Source organism: Neofelis nebulosa, chromosome 1, assembly GCF_028018385.1.
Source record: "Neofelis nebulosa isolate mNeoNeb1 chromosome 1, mNeoNeb1.pri, whole genome shotgun sequence".
Classification (NCBI taxonomy): domain Eukaryota; kingdom Metazoa; phylum Chordata; class Mammalia; order Carnivora; family Felidae; genus Neofelis; species Neofelis nebulosa.
In genome coordinates this window covers 241857164-241871154 of record NC_080782.1, presented here as the reverse complement: position 1 = coordinate 241871154, position 13991 = coordinate 241857164, and the positions used below count along the sequence as shown (strand labels likewise).

The 13991-nt window shown below is 39.7% G+C and overlaps 1 protein-coding gene across 7 annotated transcripts in view; it reads right to left on the bottom strand.

The window, feature by feature from the left end:
• Positions 1 to 212: 212 nt before the first annotated feature.
• Positions 213 to 13991, bottom strand: part of ZDHHC20 (zinc finger DHHC-type palmitoyltransferase 20) — a 78685-nt gene continuing 64906 nt past the window's right edge. For 2 of the 7 annotated variants that reach the window (XR_009259275.1, XR_009259380.1), the window contains exons 11-13: positions 13266 to 13381; positions 5936 to 6100; positions 1431 to 4531 (exon numbers count right to left, since the gene is read on the bottom strand). Coding sequence is in view for 3 of the 7 variants with exons in the window: in XM_058721349.1 (XP_058577332.1) it covers positions 12140 to 12177; positions 13266 to 13381 (154 nt within the window). In the remaining 4 variants the exon portion in view is untranslated. Of the gene's footprint in view, positions 825 to 1430; positions 4532 to 5935; positions 6101 to 6857; positions 10393 to 12099; positions 12178 to 13265; positions 13382 to 13725; positions 13771 to 13991 lie in introns of those variants that run through there. The other 5 variants (XR_009259285.1, XR_009259325.1, XM_058721349.1 and 2 more) reach the window with 5 other exon arrangements.

Below are 13991 nucleotides of genomic sequence, written 5' to 3'. Positions count from 1 at the left end.
GGGCGCCTGAGTGGCTCAGTTGGTTAAGCGTCCAACTCTTGATTTTGGCTCAGGCCATGATCTCACGGTTCAAGGGATCGAGCACCGCATTGGGCTCTGTCTACACTGTCAGCGCAGATTGGGATTCTGCTTGGGATTCTCCTCTCTGTCCCTCCCCGGCTCACGCGCACGCGCGCACTCTCTTTCAAAATAAATAAACATTAAAAAAAAAATAAAATGTTCAAAAATGTTCAAAACCAAACTATTCACCCCAGAGAATCTTTTCTCATTAACCTATTATGGAAATTCACATTTTCTCATACCAGAAGCCAGAAACTCCAAAGCAACGATTCCTCATATTATTATTCTTACTTATTTGCTGCCCTTTTTCTTTTAAAAAGTTGTTGGTAAAAGTGGAAAACTTTCTGTTCCATCCATTTTTGTTCCTTCCTTATACCTTAACTTGAACATGAGTAATTTGCCCACTGAGTGATCTATATGAGCAGCACAATAAAGACCGTATGTATTATTTCACAGACTTTATTTCTAGCCACAATTCTAAATTACTCTTATACTATGTTCAATAAATTATCCCTAACTGAAACCAAGAGAGTCATTTATGGTGTCAGCGCAAATCCCACAAGCTTCGTGACATACATGGGTGGGGCGCCCGGATGGCTCAGTCGGTTAAACGTCCGTCCAACTTCGGCTCAGGTCATGATCTCGCGGTTCATGGCTTCAAGCCCCACGTTGGGCTCTGTACTGACAGCTCAGAGCCTGGAGCCTGCTTTCCGATTCTGTGTCTCCTCCTCTCTCTGTTGCTCCCGTGCTCTGTCTCTCTGTCTCTTGATAATAAATAAAAAAACATTTAAAAGAAAAAAAAAAAAAAAAAGCTTCATGACACATGAGTCTGATTCCAGCCGTGGAGCTTTATCTCCACAGTCAAGGACGGTTTTGTTGGCTGTACTCTTTGTTTATGCTGACAACTTCTGTTTGTTGAAATTTCCAAGAAGCAGATGTTACTTTGTATTTATTTTGATGCCACAGGAATTTCACTGAGCTGATTCCTATGATGACTGAAAAATTCATGTAGTATATAACATACGAAGCAAAACATGAACGATCCCTTCACGGCCACCCTACTCCTCCCCCTTTTCCAACCGTCTTGGTGCTTCCTTCCAATCTCCTTCAATGCTTGTATGTATGTTTTTCTCCTCAAATTTAAAAGTAATATGTGCCCATCACAGAGAACTAAAAAATAATTCGATAACAGAACAAACTCGCTTATAATCACAAAATCAGAGCCCAGTGCCCAGGTACCCACACTTTGTCTATGACTGGGGGTCATACACATGGTTTTGTGTCTTACATTTTCATGTATTGTGAATAATGTCCTGTGTCAGAGTCTGAAAGGATTGGTAGTTTTATCAATATGAGTTAACACCTCTAACTCAGACCATAAAGAAAGGCAGTTTAGTCTTCGCTAGGAGAAAAATATGTTTCATCTTAGAAGCAGGAAAGAACATCAGGCTTCTGTAAATATTTCAGTTAGAATGGCCCCTTTTCTCTTAATAATCAGTGTAAAATACAGCACTAAGCAACAAAGCACAGAATATATAACTGAATGCTTCTAAGACTAATCATTATTTGATCTATATACTACTAGAGTATTAGCAAGAAAGCATGTTTTCCATTTAATTGCTTAACAATGTATCTATATAGTCACATAAAATGCTGACTGACATCGATTGATCTGCAGCTATAATCTAAATATAAACACATCTGTAGAACCCTAACCGTGTACTGCCTTTTCTCTCACTCACAAACCAATGAATAAGTACTGAATGGATACTTCTCAAAGGTGGTTTGGGGCGCCCGGGTGGCTCAGTCCATTGAGTGTCCGACTTTCATGATCTCATGGTTCAGGGGTTCGAGTCCCGTGTAGGGCTCTGCACTGACAGGTCTGAGCCTGCTTTGGATTCTGTCTCCCTCTCTCTCTCTCTTTCTCTGCCCCCCTCCAAAATAAATAAACATTTAAAAAAAAAGGTGGTTTAACAATTCCACCTATAAAATATGTCTCCAACTCTACATAAAACTAAACAGAAAGATATTTTAAAAATGTTATTCCACTCAGTGTTTCAAAACAAGAAATGTAATTTCACCCACTTCAAAGGCATGTTAAAGAAAACACACATATGTGGACCTTCTGGCTCACAGGAGGCCAAGGAGCAATTCTCTTCAGTCTTCCTGAATCCGGGTTCATCCAACACCAGCCACCTCCCCCATGCTAAGTTCAACCCCAAGGAGATCAAAGTCGTGCCACCTCTGCCCTGGCTCCTAACATCGGCCCCCTGGGTCAATCTCCAAAAAGGGTTGATTACATCACCAAGGCAACGAGTGACCGGAAGGGTCTGAGGATAACAGTAAAACTGACCATTCATCGGTATGACAGGTCCAGACTGAACTGGTACCTTCTGCCTCTGCCCTGATTATCAGAGCCCTCAAGGAACCGCCAAGAGAGAGAAGCAGAAAAACACTAAGGACAGTGGAAATACCACTTTTGAGGAGACTCTCAACACTGCCTGACGGACGTGGCACTGATCTTCAGCCAGAGAACTCTCTGGAGCCTGACACAGATCCTGGGGACTGCCCAGTATGTGGGCTGCAATGTTGATGGCCACCACCCTCGTGACATCATTGATGACGTCAATGGAGGTGCAGCCGAATGCCCGCTAGTTAACAACTACAAAGGAAAAGTATTTCAGTAAAGGATCATTTAACAACCGAAACAAACAAACAAACAAAAAACAAAACAAGCCCCCAGACCACCAAAACCCCCTCACACATATGGAACGAAGTATGATTTGGAGTGTTTCCTAAAAGCGAACAGACTGACAGCGGACCTTTCCTTTCATACATTCTTCTGTCACTTTTCCAGTAAAGAGTCACAAATGTGATACACAGAGATGGACTAACCACATCAGTTCCAGAAGACAGTCCTCTTTTGTAAACCCCATCACAGGACCTTAGGTTTTGAATTTAACAAGGAAAAAAAAGTATGAAAAACCACATTATTTTACTATTTGTAACACACATCTTCACTTCAAAGTGTCTGGAAAGACCAGATGTTAAAATACGGACCCAGTGTTCACTCTGCACACAGCCGTTTGGAATAAAGGGCACAAGGGGAGGGCCGGTTACAATCTGAAAGTGTCGCCTAAATAGGAACATTCTGGCAAATTCTTTCCTTACTTCTTTGTCTTCACAGCCTATCTCAAGGACAAAATACAGGCATGTTGCACTTCAGGGGTAGATGAAGAATTTCACTTCTAAAAGTAATGTTGAAAAGTCTTTCTTACAAACGTAACCAAGAAAGTATACGAAAGTATTTATTAGCTCCCTATTTGTCATATGAAATTAGAGCACGCCCTTTTCTGTTATGTACACCACATACACAGCGACACTACAGTAAGCGTGCATAATTCCCTTCTCACTCTCCTGCACCCACTTGGTGAATGTATAAATTACTTCTCAGAGTGATTCACTGTTTCCATTAGAAAGACAATCTAAGACTATTGAAATATTCTCCCTATTGTTGTACATCATACGTAACATATGACAAGCACACCTAAGCACGTAGAAAAGCTACATGTTTTAAACAAGGACTTAAGTTTAATCACTATATACACTACGTGCAGGACGCTGGAAAACCATGCACGTACGGCCAACAGTTCCAACACATTCTGGGGAAACCCTTCCCCATCCCTCACGTCTTCTCTCCTTCCCTCGAACTCTGGAAACAAGCGTGGACCTGAATCCAAGGAGCGATGCAGAGATTGCATTTCCGCAAGTCGTTTCTGGGTGATGTGTCTCTTGAGTGAATTTTAACAGAAAGACCATCGCAAAACAAGTCGTTTTTCTAACTGGACCTTCAGCATACGTCGGCAGCTTCTCTGCATCGAGAAAGGCTACAGACTGCAAACAGGGGCTTGAGGTTTCTTGTAAAAGGCTGAGCAAAGTGTTACCGCAGCTTGTGCACCCTGTGTGCACAGGCTGGTCGTTGGCAAACCTTCCCAACAGGCGGTCGTCCCTTCCGGGCAGCCCCATGAGGTACTGTTCATGCCTGGCACCGAGAACGCCCGGGGGCCCGCGGACGTCCCGGGCCCGCTCTGCCTGCCAGCACCCCGGCAGATTCGGGCCTGGGAGCTTCCCCTGCCATTGCAGCGTGTGGGTCGTGGGGTCCCGGTATGTCTCCGGCGGCAGCCAGAGGGCAGGGGCAGCTGCGACCCTACCCGAGTCAGCCCCGGACTCCCCCTGTGGTCCCAGCACTCACCCATCGTCTGGAGCAGGTGCTCCACAAGTAGGCGGAGTTTGAACCCACAGGTACACAACAGGTACTTTGAAGGCTCTAGGCGGGATCACACCCTGTGGGCAGAGCGCTGCGATTTGATTATTTCACGTAACGTCTCCAAGATCGTTTCAGTGGAGACACTTTAGTTTTGATGAAAATAGCTACACGTGGCCTCTTCTTCAAATGCCTTCATCGTGGTCTCTGGAAAAGAGCGACATAATGTAGCAGATTTCCTATAAATGAACACTGGTATTCCTTTCGTACGGCTTTTACCAAAGCCTCTCAAACAACTCGCCTTATGTGCGTATCTCTAAGTACGAAGATTACGCAGTGAAACTTGGGACATGTATTGCCAAATCACTCTTTTAGTAAAGTGAAGCCATTTTACGTTCCCGCCAAAATGCTTCTTTAGCAACACTGGCTATTATCTACCATAGGCAAAAATAATCTTATTGGTGTTTTCACTTGCATTTCTTTAATTAATGAAGCGAAGTATCTTCTATCCGCTGTTATTGATCCGTATTTCTTTCATGAATTTCTTATTGTTCTATCTCCATTTTTTCCTATTAGTGCTAATTTTCTTAATTTTGCAGGTATTCAAATCTGTCTTGCTTTACGGTCACCAGCACTGCACCCACTTAGAAATCCCTTTCCTAGCCCATTATTAAATCCATTACCCATGGGTTTTGGTTTTTTTTTTTTTTTTTTGCAGTATTTGCTTTCACTATCTAACATATCATGAGCAACTGAAATCTGTTCTGATGTAGGATGTGAAGGACTTTTTTCCCAAATGGCTAGCACATTGGCCCAGCATCATATATCAAATAACTGATTTCTCCCTCACTGGTCTATAGAATATCTAAACCACCATTGTTCTCTTTTAAAAGTAACATGCACATAATATAAAAATAAATTAGTGAGAGGGCACGCAGTGAAATGTATGTAACCTATTCCACCCCCCCCCCCCCCCCGTTTCCTCTCTGGAGACACTAATAGTTCATTGTGTATCCTTTCAGATAGTCTCTTGCATTAGGCCACCGTAAACGGCAGTGGGACATGCGGTTTCCAGTCCTGTTGCTTTAAACAGCTCTGCAACTAACATCCTCATGTACCGCTTATAACGCGTAAGTAAATGTGTAACACTCCCCAAAGTAGAACTGCTAGGCCAGAGAATATGGACATTTGAAAGCATGATTTTGCCAAACTGCTCTCCAATGATGCTGCCCCATAAATTTATACTTCCACTAAAATGTGTGAAAGACCGACTAGTATTTTTGAAGTTTGGGATAATTTTATAGGCTCTGATGCTCACTTGTGAGAGCTTGGGACACGACAGAGTAATGAACATGCAATTCTCTCCTCCAATTGTTTTCTGAACTTCCGTGTTCATTTTGTGCGTAGTTAGTTTAAAAAAAAAAAAAAAAAAAAAAAAAAGTCCTCAAGAATTTATAGTCCAGTGAGTTGACTTCAAAGTACATGTGACTAATCTATGGCTAAATTAAATTAGTAATAGCACAGCGATGCTAACTTGGCCTGGAGGCCACGGGGAAGTATGATGTAAGTATGATTTCTACTGCATTGGGAATCCTGGATGAAGAGAATTACCTTGTATGGAGAATGGGCTGACAGGTGGTGACATTCTTGCCGGAAGAACAGCAGGAGGGGAGTTAAGGAACCTTAAATCCTCTTTATCAAATGCAAGGCACGGATATGCAGGGGTTCAAGAAAATGAGGCTAACTTCACAGAGTTGTTAAAACATTCATAAAAACCTGTTACACGCAAAAGACTAAATGTTAGTTCTCATCCCTCTAGATTCTGGAGTACCTGAGTATAAGATAGGTAAAAGAGGCCAACATCTTTTCCAGAAAGGTTCCGAAAAGCTAACTTACGAGAAGTGAGAAAAGTAAGGCCGATGCGATGTTACTACTGCTCTTGGTGTCAAAATGGCCCCTTGACCAGTCAGGAGTCTGTCCTCCTTCCGACCTCAAACACTGTGCTCTAAATTACCACCCCCCCTGCCGTCCCGCCAATTAAAACAGAAAAGGCTGCTGCATCTCTACTGGTTCTTGCAAATGGTTTGAAATTTTGCTCATCTAAAAATTGGAAACACGGCTCTCAGAACCTTCCTGTTTTGTCCAGCAGCCTCAAATAACAAAACCGCTGATTTGGAAGGGAATGAGAATACAAATGTCAGAAAGAATTCTACGCAAGATAAAACCCATTATTCAGCATTCTGACAACCACAGTTCAACTTTTACAGGGTTTCCAAGGTACTTACAATCCTAAAGTGACTTTTGAATTGAAAGTTAACATGTTCAGAAAAAGCAAACTTAAGACGTTCTGAATAAGCAATCTCTGGCCTACATAAACTACAATACGTTTGCACTCAAATAGCACCTGTCTTAGATGTGGTTAGCACAAATTATTAGCTGCTTCTCTAAACACTATTTTACCAAATTTCCAAAAGGATCAAAATAACAGTTATTCTCTCATTTGATATATACCACTTTATAACAACAACAAAAATCTGTTCAAATACAAGACTTTATTTTTATTTATTAATAAGGTAAATATAATGATTTTTGAAAAAAAAAAAGTTTAAAAACGTTCAGCCTTCATGTTAATGTAGGTTAGGCCATCCAAAAGACAAAGCAGAGTTAACATTAAGTCATGGTCCAGGATTATACTTATGACAAACAAATACAGGACTTATGGTGCTTGATAAGTAAAGACAACCAAAATAAACCGTATTTCAAATTTGTTTCTATAAAAACATATTAAAGACCATTTTAAAATAGTATCCATCTTTTCTTTCAAATGGGCATATAGCTTCATTTGCAATCATGTACAAATATAATAAACTTGACTAATAGCTTTCGTAATCTTTTAATACAAATACAATTCCTTCCTCCTTTATGCAACCCAACAGGGTAATAGCAAGTGAAGTCATTAGAAAAATATGGACCTTTCTGAATCTATATTGCATTTGTAACTTAGAATGGAAAATACAGTTCAGATCATATGAAACACGTGGATTTCAGGTGTACAACATCACCTGTACCTTGCAAATGATCAGATATGGTCTTTATTTTGGCTGAAATGCAAAAATACGATTAATTTCTCAATAACAGATTAGTTAAAAATAGTTTCCATTGATAGCAGTGCTAGTCCTAGAACAAAATGTAAGCAAAACATATTTGTAAGTCACTGTCTATTCAGTGCCCCCAATATACAGATCCTAAGCCCTTAATATACATTTGCTTTAAAGATTAATGAATGGACATCTCACATGTCTGATAATCTTTACTTTAAACAATCCTGTAAACATAGTCAAAATCTTTCTAAAAGAAGTAAAATTCAAGTAAACATTGCATATTTGATTTAAACTAACCTTACAGTTAAATTCCCTTATGACACATTGGATGAAAATCATTCAATACGTAACAAGGTTTTAAAAAATCATCCACATGTAAAAATGGAACTGAACTCTGTAAACATGTTCATGTTTAAGAACTACTGTAGTGCAGCTGCTCTTTGGTTTGGCATAATGAGACCGGCCAGACGCCTCAGGTACCGAACATTCAAGTAAATCTGTACCCAGGTAAAACCAAGACTCCTGGTGGAATTTGTCTTTAATGGCAATGGCAGGACCTGAAATTCAACTTTATTTTCCTTAAAGATATCAAAGTGTTCGAGGGACCAAAGATAGAGTACTAATAGATTTCGACAGGCCTTCGTTTTGACCTTTGCCCCTAAAGAGTTGATAGCACTAATCAATCAATACCAGTCGAAACACCAAAGAGGCAACCTTGCCGTGACTCCCAGGCCATTTGTAGGCCCCTGCTGAATAACCATTAACACGTATGAATAAATCAGCCAAATATCTAGAATGTGGCAAAGTGCTGGCCTTAAATTAAACCAAAGGTAACTAAGGCAAAGGCTTTAAGTGAAAACTTCTCAAAAGGTGTTTGCTATACTATTAAAGATGATGTTAAATAAAACTTGAGAGAGAAAGATTACGTCACCACAAAAGTGCCTGAATAGGTTAAAGGGGAAAAACTATGTTTCCTCAACTGTTAATCAGGTGCATGCAAATCCTGTGATCTAAATGTAGAAATACTCACAAAAAGTACCGGGAGAACATTTCTGAAAGTAGTCAGGTAAGTTTAAACGTTCACAATTTCCTTACAATACATAAACCGCCAAAGTGAAGTGATTTTTTTTTTAACTCCCTTAACTCTCATACTTAAAAGTTTTCTGGAGTCAAGAGTATTAGGACTACAAAGTTCAAATAAAGGTAAAGGAACCATTATAATAGTATTCCAAACTGTATTTTCAAAGTAACTCATTCCTTTGGTTCAAAGGAAGAAAACATTACTTCCTATTAAAACCTAATATCAGCATAGCCAATGGAATTAGACGAATCCTATAAACTGAAGATCTGGAACAGCTGACTAAAAATTTATGCTACATTAGGAAATTACAGAGCTATCCCTACAGTGTATGTTTGGCATACAGAAGGTGCCTCCAAAATACTTGGTGGATGAATGAAATATAAGGTTAATTTTGTAAAATTAGGAGTCAAAGAATGTGAGAGGTCATCCAGTCTAACTCATGCATAATACCCCTTCCTCCAATCCTATTTTACAGACCGATAAACTGTAATGGTCAGTATTTACAGATGCTGGTTAAGATTCAGCTCTATCCAATACTGGAAGCAATCAATCATTTTGGTTTGTGTGTGCACATAGGACTAAACAGGAAAAATGAGGTAACATTTCTATGTTGTTTCTCCCTTACAGGGTACAGTATTTTCCCTTAGAATTAATTCAACAATTCCTGTCGCTTAGACTGGATTTCCAAAGGAATAGGGGTATATATGTTTACTAGGCAGAAAGGGGCTGCTGTTTAGGAAGTCAGATTTCAAAATTGGCACGAATAGTGGAATCCACTGCTCACAGACTGGAAGTTTTAAACGGACTACTCAGGTTAGAATTTCTCTCCTGAAGGTAGAATTATGCTAAGCAGTTTTATCCTAGTTCAAATTGCATTTTAAGTCACCGTTTAAGCTTTATAGGATTGCTGTAAAAAGTTTCCAAGCAATTTTTAGTAATCACCTAAACTGACATTTGAAAGTCAACAGCGTGTGTATCCTAAATACCTTAGGACGACAAGTAATTTTTAACAGCTTACAAAACCTGCCCATCTTCCTCTTTACTTTTCTCCTAGCCACTGCCACTATTCTGTGTCCAATATTTCTATAGCACATGTGCCTTTGTGTTTCCCTGCCCATAAAAATACCCATGAAAGTTCAACAAAAAAGGAATTTGAAAGCAGAGAAAACCAAAAATATTTCTCTTTAAGCCTTGGGCACAACACTACATTACATGGTTGTATTAATGCTTAGAACTAAGCCCTCAATGAATTATACAAATGTGCTCCATGTTTTAAATAACTATATTTAGATATCTGAATCTTTCTGAGTGTTATTTTATAGCCAACAATAAAAAAACTTTATTATTAAAAATGTTGAAAAGTATAAAACAGTAATTATAAACTAGCAAACACCCAATAAAAAAAAGTTATTTTCTTTTCCTTACACAGTACAAGCAACAGTAAGTGGATATTATCAATCACCTTCAGCCACCACACTGCCCTACATGTACTTCACTTAAGACAACTTCTCAGCTTGTTGGAGTGAAAATTTATATGGATACAAAGAAACGACTCTAACAATAGAACTCAGGTGTCAAAAAAAATACATCTGCCATGTTTACGTGTGTTTTGATAGCTCATAACTGTAGCATCTCATAACAGGTGTTATTTCCAAAATAAAATTAAGTCACTTTTGTAGCAGTCAGTCGATGTAGCACAAATGGGCTTATGTAAGATTAAGGCATCTTCCTGCTCTGGAGTAGTGCTTCTGTGGATCCAGCGATCTGTACAAAGGCATCCTTTTTTAAAAAATATATCTTCTGTTATACTTCAATTATTTCATTCCATTGATCATTTTCTTGCAAATAAAACTGAAAATATCAGTCCATAATATGTTTTTATAAACCTACAAAATCAGAAACAATTGAGTTATTGGTTAAAACTTAATTTTATAGTTCTGAAAATAAGATTTATTAAGCGGTTCTGTGGGCTAAGGTATAAAGCTGCTAAAATAACAAGACCGGACACAGGGGCACCCGGGTGGCTTGGGTCCGACTTTGGCTCCGGTCATGATCTCACGGTTCGTGAGTTCAAGCCCCACGGCAGGTCCTGTGCTGACAGCTCAGAGCCTGGAGCCTGCTTCGGATTCTGTGTCTCCCTCTCTCTCTGTCCTTCCCTTCCTTGTGCTCTGTCTCTCATTCAAAAATAAATAAACACTTAAAAAATAATAAAATAAAATAAAATAAAATAAGACAGGAAATAAATACTTTAATACAACTAATGCTGTAATAATAACAAAGATTTTTATAAGCAGCAAGTAAGGGGTACTGCTGACCTTCTTCCTCTGAAGCAAACGAGAACATTTTAAAAGAGGTAGATTCTTTTGGTTCTCCCTTACTGTTAACTTGGACATAACCTGCGAGGACATCTTTATCCACCCCTTCCTAAGACTGCTAGAGCATATAGGGAGGTCCCCCAGCAACATTTATAGATTGTTGAGGATTTTCAACAACCACTAGCATCAGACATTCTTCCACCCACATTAGGAATTCTAGAACCAAGGCTATACCACAGCCACAGTTCTTGGTGGGCATGGTCACCTCATGACACACAGTCACCACTCCTCTCCAGAGTCCAGCCTGACACAAGCCCACCCTGAGAGCCTCTGTTCTGATTCTGCTAGGTCTCACGTAGGCTCTGCCTGTTACCTCGGACCTGGGCTCCAGGTCCTCTGTGAGGAACTGAATGCTAACGAAAACTGCTGAGCAAGGAAGCAGATGTTCCCCTGACTGAGGACTGCAGATGAGAACTCCTTGAAAAAATGAACTCCTGCCACAGAAAAACTGACAGTAAAGGGACACTGTCTTCAGTTGCTGTTTGTGGTCGTCTGTTATGCAGCAAAGGGTAACCAATACAGGTTACGAGGAAGACTTCGGAACAATCTAATAGCTGCCCAAGATGCTACCAAGTCATCGAGAGTCCCCAACTGAAACAGAGAGCCGTCTTTGTTTCAAAGCATCGGGAGAGACGGAGCTCACTACATCCCTCACAGTTCAACTTACTTACACCACCTACTTGCACTAAGGCTTATGTTTAGTCTGTCTGGGAAGTTCTTGGATGCCAGTTAAATTAATTTCCTCTGGCTGCTGTCTCGGGCTGGCCAGACAGAGAACAGCTGATCAGCGTGGCTGGCTACAGGAAACTCTCTTTTGTTACCTCTTTTCCAACTAGATCACATCAGCGAACCTCTTCAGTCTTTTCTGCAGCCACTCTTCTCTGGATCAACATCTTTCTAACAGTAGGCAAAAGTCATCTTGTTTTTCTTTAATTAATAAGACACCGTTTACTGAAAAGATTAGTTGTCCACATACCAACCCAAAAAAGCTTTTAGCTTCTTCATTAACCTACCAATACATGTTTACTAAGATTGTGCTAGGAGTGGTAAGAAAAATGGGATTGAGGCAGCTGTTACCTTCCAATCTCTTCTTAACTACCTAATTTTGCTGATATAATTGAAAGAGTAAAAAAAAAAATGACTTGCAAATTGTTTTGAGATTAGAAAACATGAAAATAACTGCATTTGTTCAAGGAGATTACCTTTATACTGTCTTACCTTGTTCTTATTCAAATGGTTAGTTATGAACCAGTGGTACTCAATTTTCTATTGCCACTGTAACATGGTTATTTGTCCCTGTAAGCACATAATTATATACGACATGACACAAAAAAAGAAGTATTAAGTTTCTGGCTAAATGGTAGAACTGATGATCACAGTAAAAGCAACTCTTACGAAAGCACTATATTATGCTTATGGTTATCAACCATAACCATATCCTCTTGGAGAACCCAGAAGCGCTAAAAGTCTGGTTTTAGGCTTATATTTGTGAAAATGTCCATTGGCTTTGAAAGCAGCAGTAACTGCGAAGCCCATGAATGAATTTTTCCTTTGACCTTACACATGGGTCTGATGATCCTAATGAATACTAATTCAAGAGAATATCCTAATGATACGAATTCAAGAGAATAACTTAAGCATTGCGAAGAGCCAAAAACAAACAAAAAATCAGAAATTCTGACAGCAGGCTTTCAAGTCTTAGGGTATTTCCCTTGGTACAAAATGATCTGAATGTCCAAACCATTTTCCCACAGAGCAAGATGAGGACAGGGCTGTTACTATTGCTATTGAAAACCGCCATGCAAAGAGTGTAGCTTGTAATGCATGTTAAATGGCCAGCCTATGTCATAAACCTGGCCTGGTTCGAAAGACCACCTCTGTCTTGTCAACCGTTCCACAATGAATCCGTACTTCACGGAATGATTAACAGTCATCATGAAAAGGTTAAAATATTTTTGGTGCACTCTTTTTATATATTAAGGCAGCAAAGACTACAATGCATTTCAAAAATTATTTTCAAATAACCAAAATTAAGACCCTAGAGAAATATCTTGTTTAAACGCTATTCAGAATAGTGAATGCCAAAAGAACTTTCTACATCTGAGGTCGAGAAACATATGGCTGGGTAACAAAAGGAAAGTCCAACCGAGTCAACAGAACAGAACACAGGAGTAGCCACTACACTTCCTCACTCAAGCCTTTTCTCCATAAAAGCTACCAATAAACACTGACACCCCATATGTCAGATATTCCATTAACAAGTCTCTCACATGTTAGTATTTTTAAATATGGTGTTATTTTGATTTCTCCACAATTGTTAAACCTGGTTGACCTTCATTCGAATCGGAAAAAGCAGTGTTTTCGAGAAGACAAGTAAGTATTACCTGATCTGACAGTGCCTTCTTCAGATTCATTCTCTGTCCACTGAGACTCACTGTCCAACAATCGGTTTTTTGATTCACTAAGCGGTTTGATAGGAAAGGGTTGATTTGAGCCAATACTGAAAAGAGGAGGAAAATAATTCAGTAACTAGTTTAATGCTCAATTAATACTTAATTAATAAGCAGCAAATTAGTATTCCTTCTCCTACGTATGTGAGGGCAACTCATGAGATCTCAGCACTCTTAAAAAACTCTATCTTCAAAAGAAAAATATGCCCCCAACCCCCAACTGAATGGCTCTCTAGACCCAAGAATCTGTATTCCCACAGTGCCAATGAAAACTATTAGACAAAAGAAAAAAGCTCCAAAGGCTGGCGTGAAACTTTTAAAACGTGTTAATCAAGAGCCGGTAAGGTAGCACAAGGTGGGGATCTAGGTCTGTGGCCAGGACAAAAAAAATTACCTGTCATTTCCCAAGTTTTCTGCTTTCTACCTCTGCAGTTTAGATCTAAGGGGAAAAAACGATTTAGTGACTCCGCGTAGACTTACTTTTCTTGCTAAGAGACCCGGGGAGGGAGGGAGTGGAGGAACGGAAGGAGGAAAAGGGAAGTCGTGTTCCTTGCGTACTTACTACGGGCCAGACACTGTGCTGGGTGCATCAGACACATGTCAAGCTTCACAATAACCCTTGGAGGCAGCTGTGATTGCCCTCATTTGACAGAGCTGGAA